At 44.5% G+C, this 14,303-nt stretch overlaps 2 protein-coding genes and 1 pseudogene across 3 annotated transcripts in view; 1 reads left to right on the plus strand and 2 right to left on the minus strand.

Annotated features, from left to right (window-relative positions):
- Positions 1-7,521, plus strand: part of EYA3 (EYA transcriptional coactivator and phosphatase 3) — an 87,716-nt gene extending 80,195 nt beyond the window's left edge. For both annotated transcript variants that reach the window (XM_006924350.3, XM_006924351.3), the window contains one exon: positions 3,909-7,521. In XM_006924350.3, the coding sequence (XP_006924412.1) occupies positions 3,909-3,989 (81 nt within the window). In that variant the 3' untranslated portion in view covers positions 3,990-7,521. The remainder of the gene's footprint in view (positions 1-3,908) is intronic.
- A 329-nt stretch (positions 7,522-7,850) lies between these two features.
- Positions 7,851-7,969, minus strand: LOC112473096 (annotated as a pseudogene).
- A 544-nt stretch (positions 7,970-8,513) lies between these two features.
- XKR8 (XK related 8) overlaps positions 8,514-14,303 on the minus strand; it is a 6,896-nt gene continuing 1,106 nt past the window's right edge. The window contains exons 2-3 of the mRNA XM_006924352.3: positions 12,633-12,829; positions 8,514-10,873 (exon numbers count right to left, since the gene is read on the minus strand). Coding sequence (XP_006924414.1) covers positions 10,182-10,873; positions 12,633-12,829 — 889 coding nt within the window. The 3' untranslated portion in view covers positions 8,514-10,181. The remainder of the gene's footprint in view (positions 10,874-12,632; positions 12,830-14,303) is intronic.

Consider the following 14,303-nt stretch of genomic DNA (forward strand, 5'->3'; position numbering starts at 1 on the left):
AAAGAAATCACAGAATCTCCTAATAGATTGGGATATAAGGAATTTTGTAGAGAGAAGAGTTATAGATAATTTAGAAGATTGTAGCTTTGGAGATTAGAAGAGTGATATGTATAGATTTATGAACATATTAAAAAGATTGCAGTTTGTAATAAAAGAATGTTGAGCTCAGTTGCAAAAGTTGAATTTGAAGTAATTTGGGTACATCAGTTATGATTTTTCTCTACTTTTTAATTTAAAAATAAATCACACTTAGGGGAGAAATAGATTAATGTCTCTAATGGATAAAGATCATGTACAAATCAATAGGAAGAAAAATAACATTTCCAGTAGAAAAATGGGCAAAGACAATGGCCAGGAAGACCCCCCCAGATGACCAATAAACATCAGAAATGTTCAACCTAATAAATGATTTGAGAAATGTGAAATTAAAATAATAATTTGTAATATAGATTATCAGGATAGTCTTTAGCCATAATTATGTTGCTTCTTTGGAGACATATTTCTTCTCTCTTAGAGAATTAGATTTGAATGAATGTGCTTAGAATGTATTTTGAAGCTATTACTTATGCACTCTGGCTTATGGAAATGAGCACCTGAGAGGGAGAGGGAGGCGGGAAGCCTGGTTGGAGCATAGCAGGTAGATGTGACATAACAGGTTGGCCAAGAATGTGCTGAGAAGAGCTGACAATTGGAATTAATGATGACTACATCAATGAAAAAGATCATCTTTTGCAGACTGAAATGACACAACGCATTTCTGAAGATGAAGAAAAAGTGAAGTATATCCCCTTTAACCAGCTAGCCAGGATTCATTAAGTCATTCCAATTAAGTCATTCCAGTGTATCTGGAGAAGTTGAGAAAGCGCCAGATAGATACTAAAAAGCACCAAAAGTGAAGAATCTTAGGTGTGTCAGTACAGAATATAAAGTTTGTCATGTATGTTCTGATATCTAATAAATGGAATTTTGTTTGAAAATCCTAAAGGGTGCCCTAAGAATTCAGAAGAGAATGATAGATAACTGTTAAAGAAAAAAAAAACCTCAGGATAAACAGCAGAATTTGTCCAACTCTTGAAATCTGTAGAAGAAATTAAGGAACAAAACATTGATAAAGAAATTTCATTTCACCAGCTTCATGACTCTTTGTGGTGTATTTTTGACAGGTCTTAACCTTCATGATGGTAGTGCAGTTAATTTTCTACTCTTCTGTTATATACTGCTGACTGTATGTCTTTAGTGGCTACCTGCTATTTTAACTGAATAAAGTTTAGAATCCTAGGAGTGCCTCCTCATTTTGCAGGCTGAAATTTTTGAAGCCATATTTGCGGACTATGTAGAGTGGAATTTCAGGGACTAAAGTTGTCATTTGTATGTGCTTTGAAAAGAAAAAAAAAAATTCTAAGAAAAATCTGAACCTGACCTTCAGCGTACGTCCTTGAATCTTCTATCTACTGGGAGGTAGTGGCCTTAATTCAGAAGCTTTTTGTTTGTTTGTTTGTTTGTTTTGGTTAGGCTTCTCAGTTTTCACAGAGTACATCAGACTTCTATATTGTCTATTTAAATGACAACTCAGAAAAGCTGAAGCATAAAATATTAACTCATTGTTTGCTAAGATGTTATCAGTGTCTTAGCTGAGTGAAGTCATGTTTTGGGAAGACTGATTAGAGAATTTATGCTCTGTAGTGGATGCTGTGGTGTGCTGCCCAGACCCCCAGCGGGACTGAGGCACTCATTTCCTTAGCTGCCCCTGCTCTCGGCTACTGATGGCTCACAGTCCCTCTCCCAGAATTGCCCTCAGCAGAAGCTGCCTTGCCCGAGGTTACATCACCTTCCCAGAGACAGCTTGTGGGGATGGAGGCACAGGTCTAGTCTCCTTCCTTCATCTCCGAAGGAGATCCAGCTCCAGAGCTCTCTCGGGGAGGGATTGACGCCTCTCCAGCAGTTGCATTGCAGTTCAGCTGTGGGCAGTGCCTTTTTAAGAGCCTGAGACTTGGCTACAAAAAGGCAAATCACCCTGATTTTTCCAGGCTTCAGATTCTCAAAAGACATTACAATCAGTGGGGAGTTGTTTAGAGAAAGTCCTTCCTGCTTCTGAGCCCTGGAAAAATTATTCTGATGTTTACCTCCTCACTATGCAAATCCCAGCTTCAGGTCTTCCCTTCTTAATATAAGAAACAGATGAAAGAGCCTTGGCCATGGAATCTAAAATCACACAGGTTCGAACCTCAGTTATTAGCTGTGTGACTTTGGACAATTTACTCATCTTGAGTCTCTTCATCTTATAAATGGATCTATAGATGTTCTTTCCTTCTACCCCAGTTTTCTTCTTGTAGCTCTGTTTCTTATACTTGAGGCAGTGGATTGCCAACTAGAACCTCTGTCCTAATTTTCTTCATTCAATTAATATACAAACCTTCAGCAACTATTAATGAACTATGAGATTAGTGGTAATCAGTGGGCAATATTATCTCATTATGTTTTTATGTGCCACTTTAAGTAGCAATTAAAGGACCTTTATTTTCTTCCATGTGTTATCTTTGGAGCTTTGATTCTAAAGTGCTTGTTGCTCTCTGGGAAAGATACTAGTAGATATAGGTATCAATGCTTCTAGGTCTGAAGAAGGGATTGAGGAGATAAAGAACAACTCAAGTCATTAGCAGAGCTGGTGTCTCTAAGCTGATGCCTGTAATCATCTACCATAGAATCTACCCATTGGAAAATGCCTTAGAGCTCTATCCAGTTCAGCTTCCACCCTGCGAGGGCTCTTTTCTGCAGACTTTGGCAGAAGACTTTCTAGTCCTTGTTTAAACATATCCAAGTTGGGATAAGGAGGCTGCTTCCCAGGTATCCCATTCTACTGTGGGGTCATCCACACTGTTAGGATGTTCCACCTTCCTCTCAACTTAAATTCATCTCTCTCACTTTTACATCAGTCTTAGTCTGGCACTCCTGAGCACAACATAACACGTCTGCTTCCTCTTCTGTATATTAAAAGCCTTTTAAACATTATGTGTAAGGAGCAGGTTGAAAAAACACTGAGCTAGCTACATGCCAGAAGAACTGTTCTAGGACATCAGTATTCTGGGTAACTTGTAACCATTTTGAATGAGACAGTCAGTAAAGCTAATCTCCTTCAACTTCATGGAACATGATTTCCAGCACTTGCATTTGTCAAAGCCCTTCTTTAAAAGGCTTTTAGAATAGCACGCAGTATTCTGGATGTAATTCTGACCACATAATATAATGGGGTTATTTTTTCCCAGATCGGTATGTTCTGAATCTTGGTCACAGACAACATTTGGGCCTTGTAGCTCTGTACCTCATAGGAAATTGATGACCATCTCTAAGAAAATGTAATGTAATATTAATACTAATTTCTTATGTGAATATTTTGATCCTGAAGACCCTATATAGTAGCTAGAATAAATATATCTCTCATAAAAGCACAGAGTTACTACTGAAACCTAATAAAAAGCTCTCAGGTTTGTAAAGTGTTCTGTAGTGTACAACAGTGGTCTCCAACCTTTTTGGCACCAGAGACCAGTGCTCCTATGAGAATCTAATGCCTGATGATCTGAGGCGGAGCTGAGACGGTGATGCTAGCGCTGGGGAGTAGATGCAAATACAGATGAAGCTTTGCTCACTCGCCTGCCGCTCACCTCCTGCTGTGTGGCCCAGTTCCTAACAGGCCATGGACCGGTACCAGTCTATAGCCCTGGAGTTAGGGACCCCTGGTATAGAGTTCTTACACATATGACTTATTTGATCCTTATGACAACCCCATGAGGTGGGCAGGAGTAGAGAGGGTTACCAAATACCTTGGGAAGAGGTCTGTGGGGAAAGGAGTTTGGGTAAATATGAGCTCCCAAAAGAAGTTAGGCTAACCAGCTTTCCCTGCTCTCTTCCAGCACAACATGCCTTTTTGGAGGATCACAAACCATGGAGACTTAGTGTCCCTCCACCAGGCTTTGGAGCTTGATTTTCTCTAAGAACTGGAATGAAGAGCCTTCCCCATGAGCTCCTTTTCACTCCTAAAGGGAGCTGGAGACCGGAACCAACTGGGAACTCACTCTCTCTCCCTTTCTCTCTCTCTTTCTCTCTCTCTCCCTCTCCCTTTCTCTCTTACCCCTTCCTCCCACCTTCCCTCCCCTCTCTCTCCATGTCCATGGAATGCTGGCGAGAACACAATCAGAACCAACAGCTGCAAGGGACAAAGCTTATTTTTGCTAAGAGTGAGCTGCAGCCCTGTGTTCATCCTTGTGCAGAAGCGGGAGACAGTTGGATTGAGAGAACAATAGACTCACTGCAGCTACAGTGCTTTTAATTCTTCTGTTTTTTGTTTTGTTTGTTTTGTTTCAAAAAATGAAGAAAAAGAAAAAGAAATTCTTGGGGCAGAGTTTCACTCTTCGGTCCATGACCTGATTGAGAACTGCTATTAACTTGTGATAGGATAAATGTGGCCGACTTGTAATACCATCTCTGACAGTCTCTGTAATCTCCTTAGCTGTAGAACATATTCCCAGTGAATGTATATGTAATTTTTATAGGTAAGGGTCTGGTCTCTGAAGCAGGTTTTTCCTCTTTTCTTTTTCTAGCAAGAAAGGGGTATGTAAAGTTTCCTTGAAAAATAGTAATTGAAATATCTAAAAATACCTCTGTGACAATAGCACCTCTTTAGCTGCTCCAGTGGTCTGCTCTCTAGGATGGTTTCCCTCCTGTTCTTCCATCTCCTAGTTTGCTGAACTGTGGGGCACTGGACACTGATTAACTTTAGACTTTGATATTTCCCATCCTAGAAGCCTTAGTCCCCTTTCCAATACCTCTTCTCCTTTAAACAAATGGCACAACCCCGGAACTCCTTCTCTTAGACAGTAAATGCTAAACTTCAGCTTGACTCTTTTATTCAAAGACTGTGTCCTAGCGGCTCACCTCCAAACTGGAGGGAAGGGACTAAGGCTTCTTGTGAATTTCCGCTCATTTGGCTCTTGAAACAGGAAGAGTCCACCTTTTCCTCCTGCAGAGAGGCACTCTTCTCCCAACAGATGCTCACCCCTACAGGCTTCTCTTCCTTCTTGGTCATCATTGCTAGGCTCTTGTCCCTTTCCCGCCCTTGGTACCTCACAGCTGCCCCCAGCTGCTCTAGCCAACCCCTGGGCTTTGGACCCAAGAAGTCAAATCACGTCTAAGAACAGGCTCATAACTGCATTTTGGCCAAAACTACCAATGTAGTTGACTTCCTTTGAAGCCCTATAAAGGATATTCTGGGCATATATTTACCCAGATATCTCTGTCTGTATCTGAAGAGGAGTGCTGTGATCAAAATCCAATTTTTCCATGGTAACCCCTCCCACTTCTCAAATATCATTCTGAAATGGGAAACCAGAGGACTTCTGGGAAGATTGGTGGATGCCAGGCAATAGTCACAGCCTTCCAGCTCTGTTGTTTGTGGAAGCTCCACCCCTCTAAGACCAACCCGGGCAGGATAAACTTGCCTAGAGCTGAGGAAGTTCATCTCCCAGGCTGCAGAGAGGGGTGATTATATAAGCACCTGAGAGAGACCGTAAGTCTGGGTTCTCAGGAGGAGGCATCCTTGACCAACCCCAGCTATAATTGCTTGTCCCCAGAGATTGTGCATATCCATTTCCAGAGATGATGTAGCACAAAGAAGCCAGACTCCTCCCAAGGCCAGGTCACTCGGCAGGGAAAGGCTGTTTTATACATTCCTTCAGAACTGCTTGAGAAACTGCTACATGACTCACAATTTTAGGAAAGAGGTCTTTGGAGAGAAGCTGAAGTCAGTGCTCATTACTTGGCTGTCTTTGGCCTTGTTTTCATTAGTGGGATGGGGGAGGGTGGGGATATGTAGTCTTAAGGCCGACCTTGCCGTTGTCTGAGTTAAACAGTTTCCCAGATGCTGCTCTGTCTTGCTTGATAATTGACCTTAGTTCCAGGATGGGTCTTTTCTTCCAGGCCCTAAGCCCTCCACCTACGGGCAGTGTAACAGTTGGTTTCCTGCTGGTGCTGTGCTTCAGGCTTGAGGCTGTGGAGTGGTGCCCCCGTCATGCACACAGGTCCACACAAACACCTCCCTCTCCCTGCTCTTTGAGAGAAGCTCTTTATTTCTAGAATATGACTTGGACCCCATTTTCTATGGCCTTTTCCCTCCTGCCCTGACTGCCCAGCCTAGGCCTTTGCAAAAGGAACTTGAAATTGGCCAAAAGAGGTGAGAAGCTCTCTAAGCAGAGCAGCCTCGGCTCTCCTCTAGTTGTCACTGCCCTATTTAGAGGGCAGGCAGAAAATGGGACCTGGCTCCTCTTTGCCAAAATGAATTGTCTAGGGAACACAGTGTTCTTCTTTTACCATGTTTTCCTCCCCATCACAAAGATCTGGAAAGGAGTACAAGTGGGTAGCATCAAGAGCTCTTGGAAGCTGAGGGCCCAGGGACACTGGGGGTCCTTTCCTCAAGGAGGAAGGCATCTTTATGAGAAAGAGTCTGCATGAAATTAGCCACACGATGAATCCTTCCCCCAGCTGGGCACTGTGGGTTCTATAAGATGGGTCTGCACATTTCATGTTAAGGACTTTCTCTGGTAGGGGATCTGGAGTTGTCAGGTGTGTCCTGGGTTTAAGAGGTAGCTTGACTTTCGAATGTAAAACTGACTGTGCCTTAGCATCACCCTGTCCAATGCCCCTGGGGCAGCTGGTGGTGTCCAGGAGAATGGATTCCAGCTCCAGATTTAGATACTATTTGGTTGGGGGTAATCCTCTCTTCTGCTCTACAAGTTGGGGGTGGGAGGCAAAGCTAGTGTCCCAGGAGACTTTTGCCACAGCTTGTTCGCAGTTTACACAAACTCAGCTTTAAAGCTCTCAAGTAGAATCTGATTGGCAAACTCCAGCTGCAGCATATGGAGCTTCTAGGTGGTCACTCCCTTGAATGGGTGTCAGTGCCACCGAAGCATGAGAGAGAGGAATAGAGCAGCAGAGCTCCATCCTCCCTCTTCCAGGGAGTGTGGTGGTCTGAGCCAAGGGCTGGTGAGCTTGGGGTGTTCCTCTCCTCACTCCTGCAGAAGAGCAAGCTTCTGTTTCTTACCACTAAATTGGTTTCTTTTTTCATCCAAAAGTTGAAACTCCCCAGATATTTATCCTATACCAGCCAAATCTGAGTTCTGAGATTCTAAAATATTCTAAATCACAATAGGGAAAATCTAGTTCTGTCCCATCCCCGATCAGCAGGCTCTCTTTCTGTCCCTTCCTCTCCTCTGAGTCAGACAGTTCTAGCAAGCAAGGCTCACTGGTTAGTTCGTAATGCACTGACAGGAGCCATCCCATTAAGGACGACTTCTACTCAAAACCTGACCCTCTGGATTACAGGTGCCTCATTTAGCAGGAAAAGGCATTGATTGGATTGGATATATTTATGTGACTGCGGGCATTTGTGGCTGTAGAGTCCTTGACCATAATGTTATATGTAATGGGAACTATCTTGTAAACTTGAAAAAAATAAAGTTTTTATTTTCTATACAGTTTTCTCCTGTGTCTTTTCTGAATAGGATCAGCCCAGTTGCCCAGCTGAGTAGGCTCCTAAGTAGAGCTTCATAAAAAATCCGAAGAGCTCATTAGAAAGATAGCACCCTTTCAATAACTGAGTCGTTAATTTCACACACAAAAACGAACCATTTGGTATAAATAAATGTACATAGGAAAATAAATATTTCAAAATAATTTTCAAGGGAAAGTTCTTGTTTCTAAAATATATTGCTTTTTTTTTTTTTAGGCGAGGCAACCCTGGGTTGACCTCACAGATTGCAGGGAACTTGTCAATTTACAATCCCTTATTTTTTTACTTTTAACACCTACAGCACCTGGTCTTCCTAGGTGGTCTCCCATCCAAGTACTAATCAGGCCCGACCCTGCTTAGCTTCCGAGATCAGATGAGATTGGGCTTGATCAGGGTAGCATGGCCATAGACTTGTATTGCTTTTTAAAGGTTAGGACTGGCATAAGAAATTTTATTTGTTGTCAAATATGCTGAAATTATTAAAGAGAATGCCTGGCTGTGCTGAGTTTAAAACATAAAAGCAATAAAACTGACAAACCTACCAAACTTTGATCTGGCCTGATTTCGTGTCACATCAACTTTTTCTCATTTAATTTCTTCAGATTTGAGCCTGACTCCATTACTGGCCTGGGAAAGTCAAGAATTCTTTTGCCTTCTATTCCAATGAAGATCAAAATATTTGGTTCTAACTTCCAAGTACCATACACATTAGACTACAAGATATATTTCCCCCAAATTAATTACCCCAGAAAAGAGGGGGTTGCCATGTATTCTAGGAATTAATTTTTTACATTGCAAGGGACATATTTTGGACCACACTATAGCTGAAGCAAACTTGGTAGTTGCTATATATTTCCTTACTTGGTCATAACAAATATTAGAGTATTGATTGCTTTTCAAGCCCATAGAATAAACATCTCCATCTCCCCCAATAACGTCTGCATGTTTCTCAAAATACTTTTGGGGGTAGGCAATTCAGGAGGTTTTTATTCTTCAAAAACAAGTTTTTTTACATTTAAAAAAGTTATTGATGGGAATGTTAAAAGTTGTAATGGCATGTAATATCACTCATCTTTTTAAAGTTCTTGACCCTGTAAACATATATACAAATGAAACTTCTCCAGTTTTTTGGGTAGTACACTATACACTGGTTTGGAATTAATGGCATACATCTTACCATCATTTGATAATTTCATCTGGAGTATAGATGAGCAAAAAATTAGGAACATCTTTTTGGATTTTCTCAGGGCAAAATAGGGAATTACCTAAAACATTGTATCTTCTGTTGACATATTTGGCATCTCCTGAGTCTGGTCTTCTCCATGTATGACAGGAAGAAATATGGAAAAGTAAATGGAGCAAATATTCGTTTTAGTGAAACTTAGGACCTATATCCAAGGATAGACTGGGCACTACACCCACTGTCTGGGGTTTCAACCCTATATTTTCCCTGAGTTGAGAAAAAGTAATTATACTTTTGTGTTTTTAAACATATTCAATTAAAAGAATGGTCCTTTTCCTGAGGTCATTATATCCTTTCTTTTAGAGATGATGAAAATAATAGATGGCGGTAGTTTTTACTGCCTTTTTTTGTGAAAATTAAGTTGGTGATCACGTTGGCTATTTTACTGGTCCATGAAATTCAAGTCTGGAAATGCATTCTGCCTCTACTATTCCATGTGTGTTAAAAAGCACCAGCATCCCTGACCCCTTCTTTCCAGGTGGCTTTGAATTCTATAGATTTCTTGACACAACTAGGTTGGAGGATTTCATGAGGTTTTAATAATAACCCAGTAATACTGTTCAACAAAAACAACACACGTGTCTCTCACTTGCAGAGACACGTATGCAAATACCTTCTCTTCCTCTCACCTAAACTCTGAGGTAGAAAGTACACTGCCTAAAGTATAAAAATGCTCAAAGAGCTGAGCCATGGCCCAGACCACAGGTTCACAAGGCACTTGGTTGAAAGGTGGCCCCTTGAGAGCAGGGACAGAGGCTGGGCCAGCTGCACTAAGGCCTTGGAGGGGTTGACAGGCGCCAGCCATTTGGGCATCTCTGGCTCCTGGTGAGCAGCTGGAGCGGGTAAGGGTGGTAGCTGATCTTGTTCCAGGTTCCAAGGATAGAATAATGTTCCTGACACATAATGGTGTTCCTCTCAGTAAATATTTGGTGAATGAATTGAATTACTGAGGTGGGGCAAGAGAGGAAGAATTCTGGAGAACACATCCTGGAGGGCTTAGGGCCTTCTAGCCCAGGATAGAGGAACCAAGGGGTGGAACAGCATCCCATCAAAAATTTCAACACTGGGACTCTCTAGGCACCAGCTATACTGGTTGGGAGGAAGAAAAAATGAGGCCTCTTCTTTCCTCCCAAAGTGTTTTATACATAATTGGGGCCCTTGACCTTCTCGGACCCAGCCCTTCTCATCTTGTTCTTATCCTTGAAGGCAGGCCTCTTACTCAACTCGTCTTCAGTGCCTGGCAAGATCAGGCATCAAATGCTTGTTGAGCGAACCAAGGCCCACAGCAGCATAATTAGCTTATCTTCTGTATTCTACCGACAGATTCCATCTGTCCTTCTGTCCCCTGGCTGGGTCTGACCCTGCCTCAAAAGACCCCGTTCAACTCTTCCATGGCAAAACAGCCTCATCCTTAGCCTTGGGGAAAAAGTTCTGAGCCAAGCAGATCATGCGCTGGTTCTGAGGCAACTGATGCCACTCGAGGGGGTGGAAGCTCCGGGCCCCGTCCACCTGCATGGGCTCCCAGGGGCAGCTAGGGTGCAGCCAGCGGTAGTAGACAAGCCGCAGAACCAGACCCAAAAGGAAGCTGACGCTGCCCACAGGCAGCAACATCTGGAGCAGGACCCCACTGGGCAGCCAGGCACCGTGAGTCACCCAGGTGACCACCATGAGGACACTGTCACTCAGGAGAAACACCAGGTGGATGGTGGCGCGGCCCCGAGTGCGACCCTCAGCCACATTGAACCAGGAGAAATAAAGGATGGTGGCCACTGTTGCCCGGTACAGCCACTCAGAGCAGGGATCTGGCATAAAGTCGGTACCCTGAAGCCAGACCCAGAACAGCAGCACCAGCCACAGGCCCAAGAAGTGCAGAGCCACATAGCAGGGGAAGAGGGCTGAGAACAGGGCCACAGCCAGGACTCGGGGCCACAGCAGCAACAGGTTCCACAGGAAGTAGATCACGGAGGAGCCCAGCCCCAGGAGAGGCTTGGAGGGGAGGCAGGTACGCAAGGCCCGGTGGTAATCAAGCAGTGCCCACGAGATACCCACGAAGGACGTGCAGATGCTGACCCCTATGGAGAGGAAGAGAAAACAGCTGAGCCCTGTGGGCAATCTGCCTGGTGTTCTCCAGAGCTCACAGGTTCTGAGGGTCCTCATAACCACCCTGAGGTGAGTATTAAAACCCTCAATTTGTTGAAGTGAAAACTACAGCTAGAAAACATTAAATATTAAAGTTCACACAACCCAAAACAGACCTGGGATTCAAATATAGGGTCCCCCTTTCACCACAAAGCTTCACTTTTCAGGTGCTACCATGGTGATATTTTTCAAGAATGAGAGGGTGTGTGACTCATACACCCCCATCTGCACCTTTGGGCCTTGGACAAACCCCGAGCATCTTATAAAACCCTTCCTTTCCTGGAAGAGCCCAAGCCTTTCTTGGATCTGAAAATCAGCAGTCTCAGTTCCTCCTTTCTTAGTCTCAGAAAGACAAGCTGGAAACCCAATGGGGTGGCAACAGGCCTCTGGCTGACACTGCCCTGCTGTATGAATGAAACATCCCTCACTCCCCTCCCGCTCCATGCTCAGACTGGGCCCTGGTCTTGATTTCCCAAGACTAAAAGTTTATCGTGGAGATCCTATCCCACTTCCTGGTTCCCACCGTGGACTAGAAGCATTTGGCTCTGGTCCTAGACACCCACAGCCCTCAAAGAGACAAACAAAAATATGTGCCCAGTGAGTGCTGTGTGTCCCAGGGCAAATCACTTCACCTTTCTGTGCCTCTTTCCTCTTGTGTAAAATGGAGATAAACGTAGCAGCAATCTATAGGGCTGGGAATGTGAGCACTGACAGTAAAGCACTTTACACAGTGCCCGGTTAATAGTAGGCACTTAGTCATGACAGCTGCTATTACTGTTTTGTTTTTTCTCAATTAATACTACAGACTCAGATTAGCAAGCTGAAAGGGCCCTTGAAGACCAACCCCATCTTGCACAGCTGTGGAAACTGAGGCCAGAGAGGGCAAGACTCTCCAGGTCATAGAGTGAGTGATGGCAGAGTGGGGACTGGTTCCTTGGGAGGTGGGGGCATTTACAGCAGGGGAACCTCGAGGTGTGCAGGAGTATGACGGAGAAGGGGAAGCCCTGGCCACCAGCTGGTCTGTGCCCTTGGGCACATTACTTCCCTTTAATAGGAGAAAACCTTCCCAAAGCTCCCCAGGATACAAACTTCTCTCATGGCTCATAAGGCTACCTGCCACACCCTCTTCAGATGACTCGACACACTTTTCTGTAACTACCTGCTTTAGAGTCTATCACCTCAGCAGAGCAGGGGCTGTGTCCTTCTTGTTCACTGCGGTGTCCCTAGCACAGGGACAGGCACCATGGTGCTCAATAAAAACTTAAGTGTATGAAGGTGCTCAATAAACAGTTTATTGACTAACAAGTTGCCTATTATGTGGCAGGTACCCCATACACTTTACCTGTTTTGTTCAAGATAACAAAAATTACATTTAAGATTTATTACATACCAGGCACTAGGTTTTATATATATCACCTCATTTATACTTTTTATCAATCCTATGAGGTAGGATCATTTATTATGTCCATTTTACAAATGAAAACAAACTGACACTCAGAGAGGTTGAGTCATTTGCCCAAATTCATACAGCTAGAGTTTGGACTTGACTTTGGATTTGAACCCGGACCTGCCTGACTAAAGGATAGCCTCCTATTTTCTAAGAAGCCCTTACAAAAGCATTTCCAGGAAAGCACTTGTGGGAAACTCTCCCCAGCCAAAAGAAGGGCTGGCCACTGTAGTACTACTACTCACACTGGTAGTACTCGGCCCGGCCACTCTGTAGCACGATGGCCAGCACCAGCGCCAGCTGCGGCGTCTTCTCCAGGAAGGTCTCAAAGAGCCGCAGCATGCTGATGTCCAGGGACAGGAAGTCGGCATAGGCCAAGTCAAACTCGGAAGGCACCTTCTGCTGCCACACAAACAGCCCCTGCTGCAGCCCTTGCACGCACCTAGGTACACACGGATGTCCCAAGGGGCCAGGTTAGTGTCCTGAGGCATCCCTCCTTCCCCTCCTTACCAGGTATACACAAACAGGCTCCAGTCCTAGCTCATCACTAACAGGCTGTGGGGCCTCGGGCAAGCAACTTAAGCTCACTGAACTTGTTTCTTCATCTGTAAAGTGGGGATAAATACAACTACTGCTGCTCCTGCTGGCCAGGCACTGACCCAAGCTCATCATAAACCTTGTTCCATTTATGCCTTACAATATCCCCATTTTACAGGTGGGTAAACAGAACCAAAGAGCTGATAATCAGTGGAATCAGGATTTGGGCCCAAAGCTGTTTGAATCTCAAAGGCATACAATGAAATTGCCTAAGGTGATAGTTCTCAACTTTTAGCAAGCATAAGAATTTCTCAGGATCCTGTGGGGAAGAAGGAGCATAGAGAGCTTCTAAGCACAGGTGACACAGGTCAGATTGTGCTTTAGGAAGAACTCCCAGGCTGTGGAGAGGAGGAAGGGTTGGAGGGCCAGACCGGAAGCATGCATTCCATTTAAGAGGCTGTTGTAACAGTCCAGGGAGAAAGGACAAAAGCTTCAGAATGGTGGCGATGGAAACCAGGGTGGAGTTTAGAGACGCCAGAGATTAGACAGACAGGCCTAGGTGACCCATTGGCATGAGGGGGGAGTGAAAGATGCACAAAGCCCACCCCACCCCCCACAACTGGTCTCTATTGGCTACTGGCAGATGAGCCCATTCACTCGCTAAGAATTCATTCATGAGACATGTACTGTTATCTCCCCTTTATGGACTTAACACAGTAAGGGAGCAGGCGGCAGGCCTAGGTTAGGGCTCTCCCTCAGCAGGTGCCTCTGGTTCCCCAACGCCATCACAGGGCCATGTGCCAGCCTCATCTTAGGCAGGAATAGAGACCCTATTTTCAAAACCAAAGCTCAGTACATTCTCTCTGCCTCACGCTCAGCAGAAATAGAAGAGACGATGCATGATGTAGTTATGGATTCAGGGCTCATCGAGGCCTGCCAGAACGGCAATAAATGTGCCCCTTCATGCCCACCCGGGGTTTTACTGATGCCTGTATGGTCTCTCAGGCAAAACTGCAACATTCAAAGCTCCTTTCGCCCACTCCTGGACACTCGATGCAGCTTTGTCAAAGCAAGATCTCTAGAGAATCTATAAAAATGGATTCAAGAGTAGATCTTGGCTCCAGCCACCCCATTCCAGCACAGACTACATTGTGTCCTGACTTTATCTCATGACTCTGACCCCTAGGCATCAGTTTCTCCATCTCTAGAGGGCCCTGTCAGTTCTGAAAAAAAGCAAAACTCACACAGATTTTCTGGGATCCGGCCTGTGTCCAGCCATGACTGGCTCCAGGGACATGGATGGGTCAGACCTCATCTCTGCTCTCTTGCTTGGTCAAGGTGGGGGTGTAAGGTGTGGGGTGGGGAACAAATGTTCAGGG

This window comes from Pteropus alecto, unplaced genomic scaffold (genome assembly GCF_000325575.1).
Source record: "Pteropus alecto unplaced genomic scaffold, ASM32557v1 scaffold39, whole genome shotgun sequence".
Taxonomy (NCBI): Eukaryota; Metazoa; Chordata; class Mammalia; order Chiroptera; family Pteropodidae; genus Pteropus; species Pteropus alecto.